Genomic DNA, 23,923 nt, shown 5'->3' on the forward strand with positions numbered 1-23,923 from the left:
ATATTTTTAGCTTTAAGAGCAAAGTACATACTGCACACACTGTAGCACCTCACTCTGCTGTAATAAGACCAGCCACATCCCAGAATATGTGCTAGGATTTTTTTCTTTTAGGCTATTTCTGTTCAAGGGAACAAGGCTGTTTTTCACATTGTTTCACAGCGACATAGTTTGAATTTGGAAATGTGAAAGTTAGTGTGTGAGGACAATCAAACAGCCCATTAGGTCAATCTCCCTTGAGAAGATAATAAAGCCGCTTTTCCCACTGAGTAATGATCTCAACTCTTAATTGAGCTTAATTTTATTTTCCACTGAAATAATTGATTTTTTTCCTCTTTTGCCATTACGTATGCTGTCAAGGTCATTTTAGCTCTTGCCTCATGTAGTACTATAGTTAGAATGGGATAGGATACATAGCACTTGAAATATACAGTATATACTGTGACAGAGATGAATAAACATGGCAGACCAAGTGAGACCATCATTCATTTAAGCTTGCGCAAGCAAAGTCAACAATTTCAAAAATTGGCACCACACACCCTTAGGCATCAATCTCACACAAGCTGGGACCAACGTCTTCAGTGTAGTGTACAGTATATGCAGATCCTGCTATATCTTCTCGGCCAATTTTTTTTTTTTTTTTTACAGAAACACTGCAAACGTCAGTGTGCAAACGACTGGCAGATCCATCACTGAGCTTCATAAGCCCACTTGGTTCAACACTAAGTGGTTAATTGCTCCTGATGAAGGTAAATAATAGGCACTTACAAGGAGGGAGTGGTGGCTGAGAGTGAATGGAGGATGTCATGAATGATGCCCACTGTGCTTTCTGTGATATCAGATTCCTCATCAGCAGAGGCCTCCCTGACCCCCCACCCCCCCTCTCTCCTCTTCCTGTCTCAGTGAACAGAGCAGTGCCCAATTTGGCCACCAGCGACAACAAGGAGAAAACAACTTCAGGAACGTAAATTAAACATACCTGCAGATGCTTTTGACTGTGTGTGTGTGTGTGTGTGTGTGTGTGTGTGAGGTCTGCGGGCCCCTGCAGGTGGTATGAATAATTAACATGGCCAGTGAGCAAGGCAGGGTGTTTTGTTACCCCAGCCTCACTCAGCACGCGCATACAGCATTAGATAACCCTATCTACCTACCCGGCTTGTGTGCATGTGTGTGTGTGTGTGTGTGTGTGTGTGTGTGTGTGTGTGTGTGTGCAATTGGCTACTTTAGATGATTCTACCATTTGATACCTACAAAACCTCTTGCTGCCTGGTAACAATTCCCGACAGAAAACCTATACATCCCCTATCAAACTGAGACTGGCAGCATCAACTGCTGTAATCAACATCAGCCTTATCGGGTCTCAAAAACACCCCCCTTCAACAGAGGGGAAATATGTTGAGTTGTTAGACATACATTGGAAATTATAGTATAACCTTTTCTCCACATTCACTTTCATTGTTCTTTGAATGTGTATTTCATATTCAAAACAACACTGGGTAGCAGGGAAACTTTGTGAAAAAACAGTTCCAATCATCTCTGCAAACAAAATATTTCATTTTTATTCAGCATTAGTATTTTGTTTACATTGTTCTATTTACAACATGGACACACATGACAGGAAAAATGAGGACTTTATGTCACTTTAAAATCAAAGTAAAATGAAATTTCATGAAACAAGGAAAAAAAAAACACAAGCTAGTTAACATACATCTTCTATTTGAGGGGAGGGAGGAGGAAGAAGACAAAAGCACAAAGACACCAGAACACACCAGGAAATTAAGAGTTAAGAAAAAGACGCAGACAAATGGAACAAGGAAGTACACGAGAGAAGACAGAACAAAGAAGTGTATTCAAGCTGATGAAATACAAACGTCAAAAGGACGGAGACCGACTTCAGTGTAAGTACAGTGACATACAAGAGAATTAGGAGGATGGACATGAGTAGATATTTCACTATCTAGGCTATAAGAACATTAATACTGAAATAATACTAAAATATACAGTATATATATATATATATATGTCCTCACAACTATTTTTTTGTCTTTACTAACCCTGGTCATAGCATTGTGGAGCACCACAAGCCCTCCTATACCCAGCAGCTGAAGATGTTATTGGTGATGATGATGATTCAAGTATAAAAGTGTCTGTTTTCAGCAGGGCTGGGTCGGGCTGTGCGCGCTTAACTGTAGCTCACAGGGAAAGAAGAGATCATGAAGCTTTTCTCTATTATCATACAGTATTTGTGAACATGGTTGGATGGATGTTAGGTCCTCAACAACTCTGAATGGTTAACTGATGGCATTTTTCTCTGATTCCTTTTAAATTGAAGTTTCTGTTTTTGGTCTGTGCATGAGGTGGTATTAAGTTAAGATTTTTTTTTCTCCAAATTTTAGAAAGAAGTCTGGACTGTGCTACTGGAACAATAGAGGGCAGCCGTTATGTGTGGTTTGGTTATTTGATAAACCAACTGGAAGTCTCATGTCCACGAGCACCTGCCCTTCTGAAATGTCCATTAGCAAGATACTGAATCCCTCCAAACTCCAGAGATGCCCTTCTGAATGAACAGGGAGCTCGCCCTGTACTTTGATCTCCCTGACAGGGGTTCAAGAAAAGAGAATTTCTCAGCATGGATCAGTGTCAGTTTGATGCATTATTATTCATTGTAGAAGTAGTGGATTTCACCTTTCCTGTCGACCCAGTACTCCCTTCCTCCATCTGCATTTAGAATAAACAGACATGGTGGCTTAACGCTGGCCAAGAAACACGGGTAAAATAATGTGGAGCGAATTAACATATGAAATTATTAAAAAAAAAAAAGCTGAGGGCAGGTTCAGTCTTATTGAGAAAGTCACTTGCATGTGCATGTACTTTGTATGCTGACATGAATTCAGAGAATAAGCAAAAATGTGACTCTCAGCAGCTAAAACAACTTCATCTGCTTTGTTTCATCCATGCACTTCCAACTAAAGCTGTACAGTCATCTAGAACACACACGCAATTGAAACAACAAGCACTCATACACACTGGTATTCAAGCATACACAAATATTTGCATTATAAAAGGCCACATACAGAATGTGAATCATTCACTCACTCTTTGTTAATATCAATATACTGTAAGCTCTGTGTAATTTGTACATGAACGTCTAAAGCTAAAGACTTTAACCAACAGAGGAGAAGCACTGGATGAGCAGTGTCATTTGTAACATATTAGAAATTATCCAATGCATAAATCTCAGAGGTATGATGTACAAAGTCAAATGTAGCACTAAAAATGGCAATCAAGTGATGAATCCTTACTAAATAATAAATAATGAGAGGTGCAGAATGAAGGCATGGGACTGACGAAGCAAGTAATCATTAATCAATAGTGCTCTGACTCATCCCTGATGATCACCTGACTGGATGAGCTGAAGCACATTTCTGATTTGCTCCTGCCTATCCACAGTATTCACAGCAGTATTCATTATCATATCGTTCAACACAATTACCCTTTTCATACCAATATGCCAAACAGCTCAGTTAAGTCACTCTCCACCAGAAAAAGAAACGGAGCCACATGAAAACGGCAACACTGAAAATATGTTCAACTCGAGCATGACCACTGTTACACTGTGGATGGGAAGCACAGACCTATACTTTTAATTTTGTTGATTTCACCAATATGAGGGACACAGTGTTGTGCGGATGTTGGCTTAGTGGAGGGAGCGTACATCTACCATCGTGCCATCACATCACTGACACATGAAATAAATTAAAACAAGACAAAAGATCCATAATTAAAATGCTTTTGTACAGTAATAAATAGATGTGTCCTCTATTTACAGTTTACTGGACATATTCTGAAGCAGAGTTTGAGTTAAAAACATTAAATCCTAAATATTTAAAAATTTTATCTGTTTGTTTTCTTGCTTTGTTCTGAGGATGCGGGGGTTGGCGCTCAGGTTTTTTCCCCTTTTTCATCATCCTTCCAGTGGTAAGGAAGGCAGGAAGACAACAGAGAACACGCAGGAGAGAAGACAAACATGTAAGAAACAACGTCCTCCAATGTGTCTTTCCTGTGTTTTCATCCTCAATGACTTTCCAATTTTGGTGTTGTTTTGTTGTAGCTGCTGCTGTTAAGAGTTTTCGTTAAATTCGCCTCAGTGCACACATACACTCACACACATATCCACACACGCACACACACACCCACACAGATTTTGAGCACCCAATGCCTTGCTCTGTCCTCACACGATGCATTGTGTATTCTCCTACAGCCTCTTGCTCGCTCTGAGTAGCAGTTGCCTCTCGACACAGACCTAAGAACAGCTTTCTCCTCAAGCTCTCCAAACCTAGAGCTGAGTCCCTGGGGCAACTTCTTCCTCGTCCCTCTTAGCCGTTCGAAACATTAATTTATCTTCTTCTCGTTTTTCAAGGAGCCGTTCCGTTTGTGTTTCCCATTGGCCATGCTCTCATTATGGCAATGTCCGTTGGCCATGTTACCATCATCCCTAGTGGTACCGCCTCCTCTGCTCTGGTTCCCCTTCAACAATCGGACCAGTCGGCGCAAGCAGAAGACAATCAGAGCCAAGGCAGCTCCCACTGTGACGATCACATCCAGCAGGAAGTATTGGTAGGGGGACACCTGGTATACGGCGGAGCGCAGGTGGTTGGCACCGTGGTGACGGAGGATGTAGCTGATCCAGTAGGCGGCTCTGGTCACGGGATGGCCTGGTTGGTCTTTGTGAATGTTGGAGAGAACACGTGCTTGCTGGCGGTACCTACACAGGAAGACAGAGGGGACACAACAGGTCTCAATGGGCAATACAGAGGACACAAACATCAGAAAATAACTGAGTATGGAAAAAAGATCCCAATCACCAAGAATTCATAAGAGTTGTGTGATGCCATGACTACTCACCAGATGGCACTAATTAACAATGATGCTAATATACAAAGCCTTAAGAAAGGGGAATCTAACCTGCTGTCTTTGATGACGCTGGTCAGGGCCGTGTAGAGGTCCTCCTCGGTCATGTACTTCCAGTGTATCATGATACCCATACCTTTGGCTGCTACACGAGTCATGGTGTCATAATGGTCTCCGAAGAGGGGCACACCTACCACCGGCACCCCATGATACATGGCCTCATAGATGCTGTTCAGGCCACCGTGGCTCAGGAAGGCCCTAGTGTTGGCATGGCCTGGAGGACAGAAAGCATGAGGGATGTTGCTTTGTGTTAGTCCTTTTTGACCTTTTTTTATAGATTATTTGCAGTATATAGAATAGAGCCCACTTGCCAGTTTGATCTTTTGTAGGGATGCACAACAACTATCAGTACAGATAATTATCAGCCAAAATACAGTAATAATAATAATACAATAATTATACAGTAATCTATTACAGTAGCCAACATTGCCTTGATTTCACTAATTTTCAGTTTGTTTGCCCCTCAAGTTGATTCAAAACAATAACAAATGTTGATTTTTCAAGAGTCACAACTTATCTTTGTTGTGATTACAGTAGTGAGTGATGTCAGTTATATTATTTGTTTAGTCATATGCAGAGCTATAATGTTCTATTCATTGTTACTCATTACATATTAGCCTTTCTTAATCTCAGGTGTATATATAAACTATTAAACATATTATCAGTTGGGTTGGTGTTTAGCTCAGTTGGTATAGCACCCGTCCCATGTGTTGAGGCTTGTCCTCACTGCAGGCGGCCCTGGTTCGTATCCCACGTCGAGCGGCCCTATCCTGCATGTCATTCCCCCCCTCTCTGTCTCCCGTTTCCTGTCTCCGTCTCTCTCAACTGTCCTGTCCATTAAAGGCGAAAAAGCCCCCCAAAATATACTTTAAAATATATATATATTATCAGTTATAGTTATCGGTTATCTGTATTGGTTATTGTGCATCCCTAGTCTTATGTTACATTTAATTCAAATGCACTGTGGTAGCATGAGACACAACAAAGCTAAAGGGAAAGATCTTGTGGTGTTGTGGTGGCCTGCCTCTATTACTGGCCTACCAGAAAGCCAGACAGCCATAATGCAGTCAATATTTGCAGTCTTGGCAAACCAAGATGCTATTACACTGCAACATTATACAATGCTAGCTGTCAATGTCTGGGTAGGTGTTAAGGTGCACATTCATCATTCCTGACAGGTATTAACTGTGTAACCACATTCTGCTGTGGTTGATCAGGAAACATGGGAGGGAACCTCACACGCAAAATCTAGTTTGGCCTTGGTGTCTCACACTCTCTCTGTGTTTCCACAGATTCACCGGAGCCCCATCTCTCTGCACCAGCCGCCATCTGCATCGCCCCCCCCTCCCGCCCTTTCCCCTGCTGTTAGACCGGCCTGCCCTCCCTTCCCATGAACCAGTCTGCCATCCAGTCTGTGTTACCACATTCTGCGGTGGTTGATCAGGAAACATGGGAGGGAACCTCACACGCAAAATCTAGTTTGGCCTTGGTGTCTCTGTGTTTCCGCAGATCCACCGGAGCCCGATCTCTCTGCACCAGCCGCCATCCTGCCCCCCAACCCACCAGAAGCTGCCTTCATCGACTCTTGTTAACATTTCCATGTTTCCCGCATTCTATGTCATAAACTATAAACTGTTTTCTTGTATGTAACAACATCTGCACGTCTGCCCGTCCTGGGTGAGGGATCCCTCCTCTGTTGCTCACCCTGAGGTTTCTCCAATTTTTCCCTGTTAAAAGGGTTTTCCTCAGTCGATGTGAGGGTCTAAAGGCAGAGGATGTTGTTGTGATGCCATGTAAAGCCCTTTGAGACAAACTGTTTGTAAGAACAGGCTATACAAATAAAATTGCCTTGCCTTGCCACACCCTAAGGAACATCTTGCATAAAAACACCAGACATCTGCCTTGAACCAGATGCAAAACAGATTTTAGAGAAGATGTTCTCAAGCATCTGGATTGATTTCAAAGGTTTCTCAAGTGCTATAATAATAATAATGATAATAATCCTGGGGGTGGTGCGTGGCGCAGTGGTTAAGGCGGCCGCCCCATGTAGAGGCTACGGTCCTCAACGCAGGCGTCCCCAGTTCGAGTCCCGCATCGGGCAGAGCTTTCCTGCGTGTCATTCCCCCTCTCTCTGCCTCCCCCTTTCCTGTCTGTAATAATCCTGTATAATAAAGTAATTGAGCCCTACTGTATCTGACTTTTGATAAGGAAAGGAGATTTACAGTGTGGCGTCTCACACGCCTGCTCACCTAGTAAGTCATTCTGAGGCATCCAGTCAACAAGCTTGGTGTTGTTGCCAAGGTTACTGGGTGGAACTCCAGAGAACCTAAGGAGGGAAAAGGGAAATAATGAGGGGAAGGAAACATGATATAACATGACATGCATTGCATAACATGTCATGTTATACGTTTGTTTTACAGTACATACAAAAATCGTGTAAGTGTAAAAACAACTTGTCGCAGTGTTACAAGTGTGGCGGGCTTTCTGAAGTCTCTGCTGGCTGGTTGCCTGGCAGCCAAAAAGTCAAGGAAGTTAATAACAAGAAAGCTCTGTTTGTTCACACACAGAGTTAACTTTCAACTCTTTGTTTTCCACTGCTGCTGGTGAACTTGTACAGTACTGCGAGAAGTTTACTAGTGTCTGTAATTTTGAGCGTGCAATACACATGCATGCTGCTTCACGACCCCCATCTGTCCATCTCTGTCTCCTTCCCTCGCTAAACTAAACTCTTTCATCTCTCTTTCTCTCGTCAACAAAGCACCAATTCACTGTTCTACCAATCAAAGCCTACATTCATGCAGCCAATTATCAATGACACAATTCATTTGGCTTGGTCCCTGTCCCTCTCATCAGCCCTCTTCCTTTTTCCATCTTCTCAGTTTGGAGGGGCCAATAGAGGCCAGATTCCTATTCTATGTCACATACAATATCCGGAGGCCATCAGAGATCAAATGTTTGTGGCTTTAAGTTAAAGAGTGTTCAGAAGTAGAGCTGACACGTGACCAATAACACTGCAAAGATAATTCTTTACTAATTATTGCAAACACATTTTGCAAGCCAAACTCCTTATTACAGCACAGTACACAGACTGCCACAGCCATGGCAAGCTTCTTTTTCTTTTTTTCTTTTTTTACAACCGCCTACCTGTTTCCAAACTGACACTGCAACCACAATCTGATCCCCTCCAGTGACTCCTCCCAGCTCTTAGTCTGTGCCCCAGCCACTGAATTTCACTGAGTTGTCCAACCGCTCAAATTCTGTAGCATAGCAACTTGCTTTGAACCAAACTCCTTGCATGATCTAACGTGGTTCCATAACATCACATGTTTCGTAACCTCGCCCATGCAATATAACTGCACACACACACGTATCCAAATAGGCAAGGCACTGGCAACCAAGGAAGACCTCTGAAGTCAAAATGTTGCCCTGATGCTCTGCTAAATAAACACTGTGGGTGTGTGTAATTAAAGTGGTCAAAAAAACTGCTTTGTATTCATACAGTATCAACTTCATTTTCTCCTCTACGAATAACACATTTATTTCTGGAAAACAGAACAAAAAAAAAATCTCATATTCTCTCTTCCTTTATATTGCACCTCTCTTTTCACGTCTCTTACTTGGGTCAGAGAAACGGTTTTGTCTCTTTGAACCTTATCCTTGCACTTCTCGCCGTTAGTTATTTGTCATGTGTGTGGTCTTGAAACTAAAACCACACTGCAATCTTAAGTGTTTGCTTTGTTCTTGGCAAATTCCTTATCTCATCTTATCTAACGTTATCTTTATTAAAAGATATATAAACCACAGGTTTGCATGGGATAGTACCAGATTATTAGGTGAGGATTATGATGTATGCTTTGAAGTAAGAGATCAAATGAAAATTAAACATTAAACAATACAAACAAAAACAGAAAAATCATAAAAAACTGAAACTGCACTAGTCTATGCACTGCACATGTCATGTGAGAACTAACTAACACTAAACGTTATTACAAAACACACATTTTTGGAACTGTAATTATTCTGACAGAGACACACCTAACGAAAGGTTATTTTTGCCATTTTGTCACTGACTATGAAATCATTGTCAACTATAGAGTGTGTTTATACATGTTACACACCAACCAACCTCTGCACAGAGGGGCATGTTAACCATTACCATTAACCCAGCCCCAAGAGAAAAGGTCAGGCTTGGGGGCAATGTGTATCTACGAACAAGAACCATGGTTTTGTTCTTGCAGTCTGCATTCGTTATACACCACTCTATCAAAATAGATTGAGCTACACATTATATATAAATCCTATTGTCTGATAAATATCATGCAACATCAGTCAGTTTGGATGTCTAGCTATTAATGAATAATCTATAAGAAGTAAAGAAACTACTAAAATATTAAGATAATAAGATATTAGATGTGAGTAGAAGATTAACAGATTTATGAATCAAATCTAAAAGCTCTGTGAGACTTGCCCGTGTGGTGCACTTTCCCTCTTTGTTATTTTTAGCATTTTTCCTGCTCAGGTCACAGACGGTGGATAATTGCTGTGGGACTCTGTGTAAATGATTACTAAGGATTAGATTTCAATCACACCTATCTTTCTCACTGGTCAGGCACACATATTTTAGATAACTGTGAAAGACCTTTTGTCAGTGAATCAACCTGAACTTGTACACATGCACCCAGTGGTGGCAGATGCATGCACACACAGATGCTGCAGTAGTTTTAGTTTTATACCCCGAGCACACAGACATAATAACAATCCTGGTCTGTGTTGCAATTTCTTCTTATTTACTTCTTATCAGTCTACATACACAAACACAAATATATAGGCTAATGTAGTGTAATAATGTAATAAAACTACTGTAATATTGGCCATTATATTAGCCTGATTGATTTGTTGGTCTAATTCTATTTCCATTAGTTCATAACATACTTGATCTTGTTTGGTCTACCAGATAACCTAAAATAATACCCTGAAGCAAATGTAAGGTGAGAACTTGGACTTTGGCCTAAGAGGAAGCCTGTCACAGAGGAACATCATGTGTATTTTATGATGAGCAACTGAGCAGATTGACCGATTACGTGGGTCCACCCAAAGCTTAATATCAACACACTCAGCCATCTAACAAGTGTGCCTAGTGCCCGAGTGCCTAGCAGAAGAAAGTCTGTAACTTGAAGTGCAACACGTTAGAAAGGTCACATCTGTCATACTGACAAATGTGTATAATGAGAGTGACAGTCAGAAAATAGATACTTTACCTCCAGACGACACGCTGGGGCAGCCTGGCGAGAGCTCCTGCCAGTTTGTGAGCAATGTCATGGGAAAGGTACTTGACCCCAGCACCGAACGACACAACCACAAAGCCATGCTCTGCTGTGTCATTCACCCATGCCTCAAAATCCTGTAGAGATATGACAAAAAGACACAATGTTAAAAGTTAAGGATAACATTTTGCAGTATTGGTAGCATTCAAAGGACCAAAATTGTAGATAACTCCTAATTACAGACTTCGATTAATTGAATGCATTAAAGATAAAAACCCAACATTAACAACAGGCCGTTCACATAAACTTTGTTTGCTTTGCTTTGTTTTGTTTTTATCACTTTATAGCCAGGTTTATATGATTCATTAGAGTTTGTTTCTGACTCTGACTGACTGACTATGGATATGATGCCAAACTCCAAGACTACAAATCAATTTCTTGCTGGTACCACTTGTAAATATATTTCTAGACTACTCACATTCAAATCCAGAAATATTTTTTACGTGGAAAAAAAAACTGTCCACAGTGGAAGTTTATAAAGCAAGACAGCTCTAATGTCTAATGCATGAAGCTGTTAAATATATGCAAGTTAATGCCTCAGAACTTCAAGCAAGGATGTGCTGAGCTTACATTTTGCACTCTGGTGCCCACTGCTGCATTATACATCAACATTTCATATTATGACATTAATGAGCAATACTGATAACCTATAAAGTCACCAATTTTAATGGGCTTGTATCATTTTCCTCTAACATTCCTCGATGACCTTATTTCCCTACATTTCCTGTTTTCCTGTTTAATGATTTTTTTCAGACACACGAAAATACATAAAATATAGCCATTTACATTCAATCTGGTCATGATTTACAGTATCCTGATGATGTCACATCAATGTTTATGTCTCATCATTATTTCATTTCATGAATGAGGAAGTGGTCTCAGACCACTGGGCCCCGCTCTATGTCTATAGCTATTTGTTTTATAATGTATGGCTTCACAAGTTGTGTACTGTATCCCTAAGAAATCAGTAACTCTTTACAAAGTTTGAGTGTTGTATAAAATGTCTACTGCTGGTCTGCTACGGGCAATCAGATATATTTTACTGGCTCTGTTGGGAAGATTTAACAATAATTTACCAAATACCATAAAATGTCAACACAAGTCATTCAGCCATCAGACAAGACAAAATCCTATACACAATACATCATGATCAACACATTACAGTGCCAAGTTCAACAAGGAAAAAACTCCAACCATGTAGACAGTTTGGTTTTATGTGCTGAGTGTTTGAGACATCTAAGGCTTCTGCTGCCACCTCAGACAATGAAGGTGAAAGAAGGAATGTTGATGTCCTAAGAAAACACGCGATTGATCACTTTGAGTTGAGTGTCCATTATTTTGGGCAAAATCAGATAAATGTGAGCTCACAGCAACAGTTGCTACTTAGCCTATAGATATTGACATAAACCTTATACCGTATTTGGGTTGCACAGATAAAGGGGCAGTGAAGAATTCTTCAACTATTAAACTGGCAAACAAATACTGTTTACATGATGAAGTGCAGCAATCCTGAATATTATTTGTGCTCTATTGATGTGAAACATAGCACTGATAGACCAAACAAAAGAAAAAAGAAAGGAAGCCTGCAGTTCTGATCGTTTTCTACCAACTGAGTGCTGCACTGAGTCATTGGAAACCCAAACCGTGACCTCCTTTTCCAGGGCCTTGTTCTCAGAAGCGGGAGACCTATTCTAGGTTTTACTCAAGAGCTTTCTACATCAACTAATAACCCTGCCTCTTGGAACAGACTGCAAACTGGGATAGTGGGAGGTAAGACATCCTGCCATAAGCTGGTCAAAAACGTTTGTCACTTAACAGATGATGTCAAGGGGAAGTCAAAACAAACAGAGGAACTATACAGCTCAAAACAGATTGGTAAAGTGTGTGATGTGTGTGTGTCTGTGCATTAAGGATGGCAGAGATGCTCTGTGTAGTAAGATAAAGATAATCTATGGAGAATGGTAAGTGAGGATGTATGGACTGATAGTGGATGGGGCCTGGTTTAAAGAGCAGCCATGTTGGGACAGAAGTGGAGGATAAGAAGAGGAAGGGGGAAAGGAGGGGTGGGGGGATGGGGGGTGGGGTCCAGCTGCAGCAGCTAAGGTCGGCCCTGGCACGGAGCAGCCTCAGGGGCACACTGGGCTCTGTGTCCCAGCAGTGCAACCCTACTGTCCCTACAACGCAGCCTCAGTGACCCCATAAAAGAGTCTCAGTGTCCCCAGCTCCCTGCGCCGAACAATCGCCTCGTTCTCCCTCCACTTCCATTATGACTCCCTCCGCACAACATGGCACAATGCTCCCTATTGGCTGGAGTGGCATTCCAGAATCCTCTGCAGTAGATACCAACAGCCCGCGCTCTTGGCTTTCGAATGCTGGACAAATCCCCGTCACCACTCGCCTCTGCGCTCCATGGCTCCCCTCCCACTCTGCTCAAAAAAAAAAAAAACCTTCCGTGTCCATTCAACTCAAACCCTTCCTCACCCCAGCATCTTTGATGAAGGCCCGCTTTGTAGCAGGTTGTGATAATAAGAGATACCAAGTGATTGGAGAGACAATGGGGACAAGCAAGGGTAGATACAAAAAATACTGAAACAGTCAATCCGTTAAGACTGAAGGGGGAGGGGGTTAGGGTTACAGCGGGCAACAATATGAATAGAAGAGAAACCAGCAAGACAGGCTGTCAATAAATGAACTGAGATATGTGCAGTAACTCTACGTGAACTTTCAGTGTGCATCATCACACAATGTATTCACGATTCTTTTCTGAGGAATGGGATGGATGAGATAAGAGCCGCCACCACGTTTTCCATGAGTGAATTCTTTCACAATAGCTTTTGAATAATTCGTTTACCTGAACTAAACAGATGACTGAAAATTGATAGATAAATGCAAGTTAAAAAAACCAAGGTAGGAACAGGCTCTTCCAGTTTTACAGAACTATTCATACACACAACTGCATTGTTATAAGGAAATGTAAGAAAAGGGCTAAAAGTAACAAAGAGGATCAACTTCTCCAAAGAAGCGTAACGATATGGATTTTTGACCGCTCCTGTGAAACCCTATATTTGCATAATGTCATAGTCAAACTCGGTCCCTATGAATTGGTCATTGTGTTGTTGCAGGACCTTTGTCACCAGTGCAACAGAGCCGTCGTTTTATGTTCCAGCATAAGCATGTGGATCCTGTATAAGTATAAATGAGCATTAACTTATCAGACACATAGACACTGACTCCATAGAAGGATTGGACAATGTGACCATATGTAAGAGAGAAAGAAATATAACTTACTAAACAGGAGATGATAAAACCTTTTTTATATCCCTTGAACATCCCTGGGTGTATTAGGCCTCTGTAGGAAACGTTAGACTGGCTCCACTGGAATTTTATATGACTTTTGAATCGATGTGGTTCAGTGCCAGGTTAGTCATTTATCCATTTTAAATTAACCAATTCATTTTCCAGAAAATTATAAACTGTAATCTATAATGACAGCATGATTTAAAATAACGTACTGTAAGGATTTTTATCAAGGATGTTACCAATGTCTGGAAAGACTTCAACAAGACAGATACTCAGGGGTGAAAGGATGTGTTCAACCTTTTGTACATGACACAACACAACTACTATTTCTGTCTGTCTCATGATGTGGTAATCAGCCGTCTGTGTGTCTCTCAGTACTGACCTGTGGCAGAGGGTTGGGGGGCTTGGTGAGGATGCCTCCTATGTACACCACATGTGGCAGGGTGGGCCTGGGGAACTCCAGAGCCATGTCAGTGCACAGCATCCACAGCCGGCTGCCTTGCACCAAGTCAGCCATGGCCACTTGAGGCTTGACTCCATGTTTCTTCATAATCCGGTCATACTTGGGTAATGCGATATAATGGACTCCAAAGCGCTGCACCAGGTAAACAGCTGTGTTTGTGATCCTCTGGAGCAGAGACATGCGGTCTGTCAGCAGCGAGTTGAATTCAGGTACATAAGATAGCGGGGCTGGAGCACCGACCTCAGCGGGGTACCACAGGCCTGTGCTAAACACGGCATATTGCACGCCCAGGATGTGAGCTATCACAAAACCACACATCTCATTGGGGTCTACCAGCAGCAGGTCAAACTTAGCCTCCTTGAGGCGGGTCATTACCTCAGCGTTGCCAACAACGGCATCACAGTTCTGAGAGTAGTGGTCAAGAATGTCAAACAGTTCCAGAAATGTAAGACGGCCTGAGAAGATGTTGCTGACTTTGGACTGGAGGAAACTGTCAGCTGTGCTGCTGTTAAAGATCCCTGGATAGCGCTGTAGGTGGTAGTGAGGAGACGGGGGCACCTCACGACCCTCAGAAACTAGGAAATGGCTCTCATGGCCCTCCTGTTTCAGAGCCGTGGCCAGAGTCTTGAAGATGTAGAGGTGTGATTCAAACATGATGGGCGGGACCACAATTACTTTAGAGCATGACGCACTGGGACTCCAGGTGAGGAGGCCGAGGAGGACGAGTAGTGAAAAAGGTAGTAGCATGGCTGAAATCATAAAGAAAGGAGAAAAGTTAGCACTTCAAAATGAAAACAGAGGACAGTCATCAAAAAGCATCAATAGTACAGTATTTGCCAGTGGTGCTCCAGAGATAGAGAAACATCCTAGATGATTTACATCATACATACATTACACATTTAACAGTGGTTATTATATGGGAAAATACAGCAGAGCCTAACATCGGGTCAGAAATGTGGCTGAAAAAGACTCAGAGAAGGTGAAAAAATAAAAATAAAAAAAGAACAGTTCATCAGATGTTCATGGTTTGTTGTCTTAAAACCTGTATCTAAACTGTGAACTTCACTCTGGTCTACCTCTGTCTGTCACTCATGATGGGGGCTAAAAAGTCTTCACATTAAAATTCAAGAAGAACTGAACTGAATTGAATTAATTTCTGCCTTACACTGAGACATTATTGAGAGAATACAACTTCAACCTACACTAATTAACCTTTGCCTTTCTTTTTTGTGTATTTCAATTCCACCTCTTGGTCCCTCTTATTGTGCACAGTCGTCACTGACATGGTGTGGGTAGCACCAGCGTCATTCTAAACCTCCAGCCGCTCTATTCTCAAACACAAACACAAAGAACCATTATCATTGCACCATGTCATAGCCTGTGCTCTATATGCCTACACTCCTTCTCCCTCTTACTTGGATTAATCATCAACACGTCTGGACCTCTGACGGAGAACCATCAATTATCCAGGTCTTTTTTGATATATCAACAATGACTAACTCTCATTCTCCGTCCACAGGGCGTTACACCTTAAGGAATGCTTTGACCTTTGGAGGAAAATAAATAATGTAATGTTGCACAAGTAAATGCATGATCATGGTTTTGAACTGGCGCATGAACAAACTAAGTAATCAATGCACCAAACAAATCTATGGCCTGAACAGGGAGTGCTCCTTCATCTTGTTGTACACAGTTTTTTACACAATGCTAACAATATAATGCAGCAGATGAATAAAGTTTCAACCTACTTGGACAATATCCATAGCCTAACATCTCCTTGTAAAGAACACATCCTTCTATCCATTCTTCCACTCACTATTCAAACCGTGCCTTAATCTCATGCAAAGCCAAGGAAAATGTACAAAGGTACAAGGAAGTGTCTTGCATAACCATTACAAATGTGTGTGCAAAGCACTTTTGAGCCTTAAAATGGACTGTGAAAGCTAGATAAGCAACAAAATTAGGTTTAAATCTGCATTAACTTTGACCTAGTCCCTTTCAGGTGGCATGTTAACAGGGGTGTGGATATAGATGTGACTGTTATGGCTCCGTCTGTATATGATTCACCGGTGGCCCATTTATGTTGTACCCGTCATCCTGAATGCTCTAAGTGGTTATATTCTCCTGCCGTCCCTCCGGTTATCACATCATATTCTATCATCAGATGATTACCCTCTCCATTCTCATTCTCATTACATCTCAATCTATATCAAATAGCATGGCGCATATTGTTTCTGCTGAGCATCTCCTGATAACATCTACACAGGATTATGTAGCATACCAACCACCTGCTTCTGCTCAGTATGAAGGTTCTCCCAACAAACAGCAGGCCCGGATAGGAATAGGAATCAGCGCGGCCACAATTTTGTTTAGCATTATCCCAAGGATATCATTTCAAACACTTCTCAGCCCAGACTGTTGATGGTAACTATAGAAACCAGCCACTGTCTACTGAGGACTGTGATGCGTCATGACTTAAATTACTAACAATGGGGTCTGGTTACCTTGCGCACAGGGAGAGCTGAGCAAATTATCTGGATTAAGAGAATTAAAAGATACGAAACAATGTGGGGATGAAGAGAGGATGAGAAACAAGATTTAACAAAAATTAAAACGACAGAAAAAAATATTCTAAAGTTTGTAAGGAGAAGCCTTTAACATGGTATAGCAGCTAATGGTCAGCAGGTGACACCCAAGAGATACATCAATGTATTAATATTTTTATATGATATTTAAATGTCAATCCTCTACAGCTGATTAATTAGCACTGTATATTAGGCATAAGACTTAGATCACAAGTCACCTGCAGACAGAAGCTGTTATTTTGATGATTTAAACTCTGCATTTACGTTTTCACCCAAGAATCTCACTCTCTCTCGATCATGTCAAATTTGTGAATATATCAACAATAATAAATGTGTGATAAATAATGCTGCTTTTTGGTATTCATTAATTAATTTGGACACACCACTGCCCAATGTATTGATTATTATTACCAGCAAACTGTAGAAAAACATAGTCCGTAAAAGTTTTGATTTACACATGTGTGGCAGTAATGCAGCACCAAATTGGGTATTTTATAGTATAATCACAGTATCTTGTACCATATTGTGATGCAAGCTATCTATTGTGATACTGATTATTACCTCCCTGGCATTTTACACCAACTGGATCAACACTTGTTGAAAATTACATCAGAGATGAATTTATTGTGCAAAATGAATGAGACTGAGAATGAAAAGAACATAATGGGGAATTTCAGTGTAACCAACTACCACTTTGAACAGACAAAACATAAGTAATTCCGACTCTGACCATAACTCTGTTATAATCTGAAATTAATTGACTTCCATTGCTTCTTTCTGTTGTTTATAATGGAAAATCAAACCAATTACAGCATCTGCAGAGAGACTTTTTGCCTATTCAAACCACACAAGATAGTAATTATAAAGTAATTATTGCTCTCTAATACCATAATCTAGATTAACATTTTCTTGATTTAGCACAGCAGGAGGACCAGCCTGGCTGCTGAAACAGCAGGGGTTCATTAGCTCAGTACACCCTGTTGAGAGGGGAGTTGTGACTTCCAAGAGCTGATATTAATTAAACACAAGTCAGTCCAAGTTGTCTGTTTTGTCTCGTTTTTTAAAATAGATAACTTAATCTTAAATATCTTTGTTTAGTTGGAACCCAAATTAAGTAATTTGAAGGGAAATATAAAGTAAGTAGACCTAAGTAAAAGTGCTTAGCTGCACAGTTCACATTAGCTGTCAGATCAAAGAGCATATAGGTCAGAGACAGACTTGGAATCTACAAATGGCTGTATAAGTTACCGAGATCCTGAACTGTACTGTACCATTCAACTCTATTAAAAATAAAATTCTAATCTAAGATATTAACACACAACAAGGTGCCTGCAACAGTGTTTGGATGTGGAAAAGGCACAGCAGCTCAACATCTACAGAGACTATCCTTCTTTGTTAAGCTAAAGTCAAGATCCTTTGTATCTTCAATTTTGGTGAAAACAGACTAAAAGAGGAAAAAAACACTAGACTTTCCCATGTCAAGCCACATGAGAAGCTGTTTATAATAGCAACATGGTCTCTGTGTGCCCTTATCTCTTCAAGCTTTATCAGCATTTGACAGAAAGGTGTCTAGATTAAGTTTACAGTGAGGATACATTACTCATTAACTGCGTGCATGTCGTTTAAATATGTTATCTTAAATTAATTGTTCTCATTTTCCATCCGGACCAGTTGTTACAAAATACTACACAGACCCATATCAATGGATATGCCACTGGAAAGGGGCCTACAAGGCCTTCTGCTCCTCCATACTAACTCAATGAATCACTCGCTGTTTTCAACAAAACTTCAAACCCGACAGAAATTCACTGTATTCTTCAACCCCATTCATTCCACCTTTCAGACCTCCTCCCTTACATTTGACTTACTTCTTGAAATGTCAGCTTACCTACTTTACTATTTCCTCTCATCCTCCCTCTGCTACAGCACAACCATCAACACACAAAAACAGGTTGGACAGACTTCTTTTCTTTCCATGAGCAAATACATGCTGTAGCCAACAAACAAATAAAACAGGAGCAGGTCAGTGGTATCTAAATAACCATAATGTAGCAACTGCAAATAAAAAAAAAACCTAGGAAACCGTGTCTCAGTAAGTAGCCTAGTAAAATATAAAAGAATACATGAAAATATAAAATATCCTTACACAATATATTCAGCAAATTGCAACAATTCTTGACCCCTGTACACAAAAACCTATCAGACAACAGGATCACCTTCTTCAACTTTGGCCTGTAGAGTCAAATAAGATTAAGCACACACACACAAAAACCGTCAGGTGATCGTTCTGCATGGATGCAACATGGTCGGCCGCGCAGGTGTCCTTAGTGTAAGTAGGTAAAGCCAAAAACAATACTGTGATATTTTAAAAACCCACAGGACATGGAGTTTCATACCGATTTCAAAAAGATTACAATTTCCATATCTCAATTACAGTGTTATGACAGCGCAACTTGGCAAGAAAGCATGTTTTATAACAATGTTTGCTTTGATGGAGCTGAACACACACCCAAAATATGTACAGTAGGTTAGCTCAAGTGCTATGCTGACAGTCCGGTTTGAAAAAAAAAAAAAAAAGCTTCAAGAATCATTTTTAGCTACTGCCAATATGCAATGTGACCACGTGACATGTAATTTAGACTGACATCCTAAAGATAATCTCCTTGATACCAGGATCAAACAACCTCTGAATTCACAACTATCATCATGACAATGTATCGCCCATAGTAATTTTCCAAATTCGCAAAGGACGTGAACGCAACGCAGCAACCTGTGTCTCTGGGGGTTTCGACCGTCTCACCTGAGCGCTCAGTGAAAATAGCCGAGCTGCACGGAACAGTTCTTCGATAAATATCAGTTTAGACTACCCGTGTGAAAATGTAAAAGCGACAAAATATAATAGCAAAAAAAAAGAAAGAAAAAGAAAGAAAGAAAACGTCTATTATGTTGTAGAGTCGCCTACAACAGGTTGTGTTTACGGTCCACCTGTTGCGACGCTCATTTGTGTGTTGGCCTTACCTTGTTACTCGGACGTCGCCCAGCAGAAGTAGAGAGGGGTGGTATATACTCCTAATTTTCTCCGAGAGGATTTAAAGTGTCGGGGAGGGAAAACACAAAAAGTGATGAGGACTGAGGGGGACAAAAAGCGGCTGCAAAATAAAACGGGTCCAGGGTGTGGAGCACAGAGGGAACATTTGAGTCGCAGCGTCTTTCACAGTGGCTGAAAGAGGCGTTTCAAGATGGACAGGAAGGGAGTGGCAGACAGGGGGGACAAACCTACATAGGGTAGTCCGTGAGGGTGGGGGAGTATCGGCCCACAGGTCCTATTTGCCTCTTCAACAAGTTGACTGCATCCGTGTTGATACTGTCAGCAGGTGGGATGAGAGAGTGAAGCCTGTGGGTCATCGGTCTGTTGATAAAAGAGCTGACCTCATCATCTCTCACTGCCATACATACCTGTTGGATTATTCTTGAAATGTGAATGTAATATATAATGTATTAGGCTGCTCCTTTATATCCCAGGTGTTGGTAGCACAAAAAACAAAAACAATGGTAAATGATTTTGTTGCAACTACCAGTTTTTCCCACAATAGATCTATCTATTCTGAATCAAATTTGATTAGTCTAAATTCAGGGAAATGATTGCTATTTATTCTCAATTCTAACTTGTCTGTCTATCTGTCTGTCTATCTAATTTCACCCACTCACAATCCGTGTGTGTGTGTGTGTGTGCGGCACGCGCCTCTAAAAGATTGATGACTCAGGGCAGAAGATAAAGTTCCCAATGGTGCTGGAATTCAGCGCTCTGTTTTCCTAAACCATATCCTGGAAAAGGCTGTGTAATATGTAATCACTGAGATAATGAGCTATCCACTTTAAACTGTTGTGCCGAGCCACATTATTAAACCACCTGAGTGTGCAATGTGTATTTTGTGGCTCAACACAAAGACTGTGTTATAAATTGCTTCGTCTTTATTCATCCACCCACTCATTTATTTACAGAAACACAAAACAATCAGGTGTGCTCTAGGTGTGTGGTAGTGGGAAAAAAAGAAAGAAAGAAAAAAAAAGCTGTTGCACCATTGTAAATCTCCTCCAGGGAAGGTTGGGAAAAGGGTTGGGTTAACTCCCTACTGCAAACACCCAGGGGACGACTGATGCTTATCACACAGAGAAGAGGTGGAGATAAAGGACTGAAGGAGTCAGTTCATTGTGATTATGCTGGTGCAGGGACTTAACTGTCACACACAGAAAAGTAGGTCTGTTTACATGGTAAACACACACATACACACACACACACACACTTAACCTGAAGGGGATGCAAAGTAATTAGTAAGGGCCGGGTGGGGGTTGGAGAGCGGAGCCATAATGTCAGTGTAGTTAAGGACAAATGGATGTTTCTTCTACAACAGTGATCCATTTGTTTATGCATCTGCCCTACACACACACACAGTTCTTGTCTTTCGATACATTCACTGCCTTCACCATCCCATTTCCTCAGCTATGCCCTGAGTCATCACAATACAGTGTGCCACCCAACCACTGGTTAGTCAGCCTCAGTGTCCCCACCAATCCAAAAAGGTGTGTGTGTGTGTGTGTGTTTGTGTGTACAGGTGGAGCGTATTGTTGCTGTGGCTTTCTCACCATTTGTCTGGCTCCTGGCTTCACTCTCACTCACTTTGCCCCCATACGCTATTTCTTTCTCTTTCACTCTCTCTCTTCTCTTCTCTCCCCTCCCTCACCCTTGCTTTCGCTATGCTATTCTCTTTCTCTCCACCCCACCCCCTCCCCCACTCCTCCACCCCCACCCCCACCCCCACCCCCCGCCCCGAGATATCAGGTGTGTTACCTGAGCTCCGTATCAATAGTTAATCATCCTGGGACACCCAATATACAGAGCATGGCAGAACTCTCCCGTGGAGAGTTGTGGTGGGTCACGGTGTGTGTCCGTGTGTGAGAAAAGAGAGAGAGAGAGAGAGAGAGAGAGAGAGGGGTGAGGGCAGGCTGGGGCTGGGGGTGCTAAGACCTGCACGTTTTGAGAGAAGTCAAAAGCTGCTGAGAGGCAAAGTCTGACAAGGAGACTGCAAACAAAGAGAGATGGCAGGGAAAAAAAGGGAAAAACATGGACAATGTTGAGGAAGCAGAGGGCGCTTGGATTGTTCAGGGCAACGCAATAAAATATAAGGTCACAGTTTGGGTACTGATAATTAATCTTATATTGTAATGCCACTACTTTGAGCTTGTCTATTAGGAATAAAATAGAATTATAAAAGGAGAACAAAGCACTTGAAGAAACATTGCAGCTCAGTTAATCAAATGGATTACTTGGAGAGTAGAAACAAGTCTATTTATGTAGGCTTCCACTATCTTCCAATTGTTTTGTTTGTTATTTGTGAACTGGGTTAAACTTTAGATGACTCTGCTTCCCTATTCTGTCCCCTAGTGGACAAAGTATGCAATTACAATGAAGTGAGCTCTGAACTCTATCTTGTATGCACCAATGTCACTTAGACAGAAGTTAATATTATATTATTGAGCTACTGACCTACAGCAGGTGATCAACAGGTACTATAATTCTTAGGATGATGAATTCTTCATTCACATTTTTCTGCTGTGGTGTGTGAGGGGTGATTAGAAGGAGTCTAAGGAAGGATGTAGACTGCCACATGCCCTGCAGATTGTGAAGCTCAAATTTGTGATAGGGGCTACACACATAACACTGAATTCACCTGAAGACTCCTCTAGCTACATGATTCATTAATAAGAGCTCCACTGGCCAGATGGGAAAAAAAAGAAAAGATGAAGGATTTACAAAAAATGTTGCTCTTCTCATATTGTTAATACTATACAACATCTATTTTTAAATCCTAATGATGACTAAATGTCATCTTTTACACCCTGGATCATGTATGGTGGTCTTTGTGGCAACTGCATCAATCTCCATTCATCATCATTATTTTTGTGGTTGTCCTCTCATTCTTTCCGATGGGACCAGTTCCTCTAGAGGGGTTGTGTATTGGATGCAGGTTTATGGAGTCCTAAACATAAACATGCCAAGATCCTCCATATTTGCTTGACTAACACTGCCAGTAACAAAGAACATGGTTATGTTTATTTTCCACCACACCTTATCCAAACTCATTCTGGTGACAGATATGAAATGGTAGTGACTGACATAAGCTCTGTCTGTTTTATGACATGAGTTATGATGTGAATTTACCTGTTCTATAAACAAACTTGGATTAAATGCTTGTGTATTCCGGTTAAACTTGAATGTCAGTTGTGGTGCTGTGATTAATTGCAGACTTGTAAAACAACAACATACTGTAGAGCTGTTGTTGCTGCAGTAATGAGACTGGTGTTATTGAAAGTTATACTTTAAAATGTAAGAATCCCTTATTCCCCAATCATCCATTCCTGAAACGCCTGACCTTAAAAAAAAAATGTTCTGGAAGGTATCTGTTTGCTGACAGGGTCGGGATGCCCTAAGGGGCCAAATATTATATTTCTGATTTAAAAGAAAAAATAAAGTAGGCAGGAAGTCCCTGACTTTATTCTAAATAGCTCATGCAAATGTGCTGATGCTGCTTCGTGTACGCTCCACAATGGGCATTTAGCCATTTGCCAGATATTAAAATATCAGTGAGTAAATTTCCATTTCATTTATTTCTCCTGGACTCATAAGTGGAATGCACTGCTAAGCTGAAACAAAAATTAATGCCACTAAAAGTGTGAAATGGATGACAAGAATGGGAAGGAAAATAATGTTTTTAATTATTCATATCATGATCAACTATCTCAAGCATGTCCCTGGCCTATGCGCACCCAGTTGAAAATATATTCAGTGCACTTAATTCAGTCTAATACCACACTTCTGCAATAACCGCTGCCTTTATGAAGGTAATAGTTTTTGTTCAGTAAGGTGTTGATTCAACTTTATGGTCATTTAGGAGGCTGTAGTTTGTGGTGATTGGAGGTCTGTCTATAATTTTCCCTGCCCTCAGTGACTTACGGTTTGGACATAATATGATTCAAGAGCAACACACACCACAGCCTCCACCATAACCACACAGTTGAATCAACACCTCTGTAACTGATCCAAATAAAACATCATAAACTTCAGGAAGGGAGGATCAATTGCAGGATTAGAGTGCATTGTTTTACCTAATAAAATGAGAACTGAGAGTACACAGACAGAGTAATTTGGGAAGAAATTCATAAAAAACCAAAGGAAAGAGGGGAGATTTTTATGGAGAATATTTTTTATAGAGAGCTACAGAGAG

General features: G+C 41.1%; 1 protein-coding gene across 1 annotated transcript; it reads right to left on the reverse strand.

Annotated features, from left to right (window-relative positions):
* Positions 1-1,529: 1,529 nt before the first annotated feature.
* ugt8 (UDP glycosyltransferase 8) lies at positions 1,530-20,011 on the reverse strand. The gene is made up of 6 exons (XM_085778646.1): positions 19,659-20,011; positions 13,975-14,804; positions 10,227-10,369; positions 7,218-7,294; positions 4,963-5,182; positions 1,530-4,762 (listed from the first exon to the last, which is right to left on the reverse strand). The coding sequence occupies exons 2-6, from the start codon at positions 14,800-14,802 to the stop codon at positions 4,390-4,392; spliced, it is 1,641 nt and encodes a 546-aa protein (XP_085634772.1). The 5' UTR covers positions 14,803-14,804; positions 19,659-20,011; the 3' UTR covers positions 1,530-4,389.
* Positions 20,012-23,923: the final 3,912 nt, after the last annotated feature.

Source organism: Trachurus japonicus, chromosome 1 (assembly GCF_045865225.1).
Source record: "Trachurus japonicus isolate A0001 chromosome 1, Traja_1.0".
Lineage (NCBI taxonomy): Eukaryota > Metazoa > Chordata > Actinopteri > Carangiformes > Carangidae > Trachurus > Trachurus japonicus.

Bases quoted from the DNA above. Each gene is read 5' to 3' on its own strand.
- ugt8 (XM_085778646.1), bottom strand. From the start codon at position 14,802: ATGCTACTACCTTTTTCACTACTCGTCCTCCTCGGCCTCCTCACCTGG. The intron at 7,295-10,226 runs GTAAAGTATCTA...TTCCCTCCTTAG, and splicing joins CCCCAGCGTGTCGTCTGGAG to GTTCTCTGGAGTTCCACCCA. The intron at 5,183-7,217 runs GTGAGCAGGCGT...TCTGTCCTCCAG, and splicing joins GCCTCAGAATGACTTACTAG to GCCATGCCAACACTAGGGCC.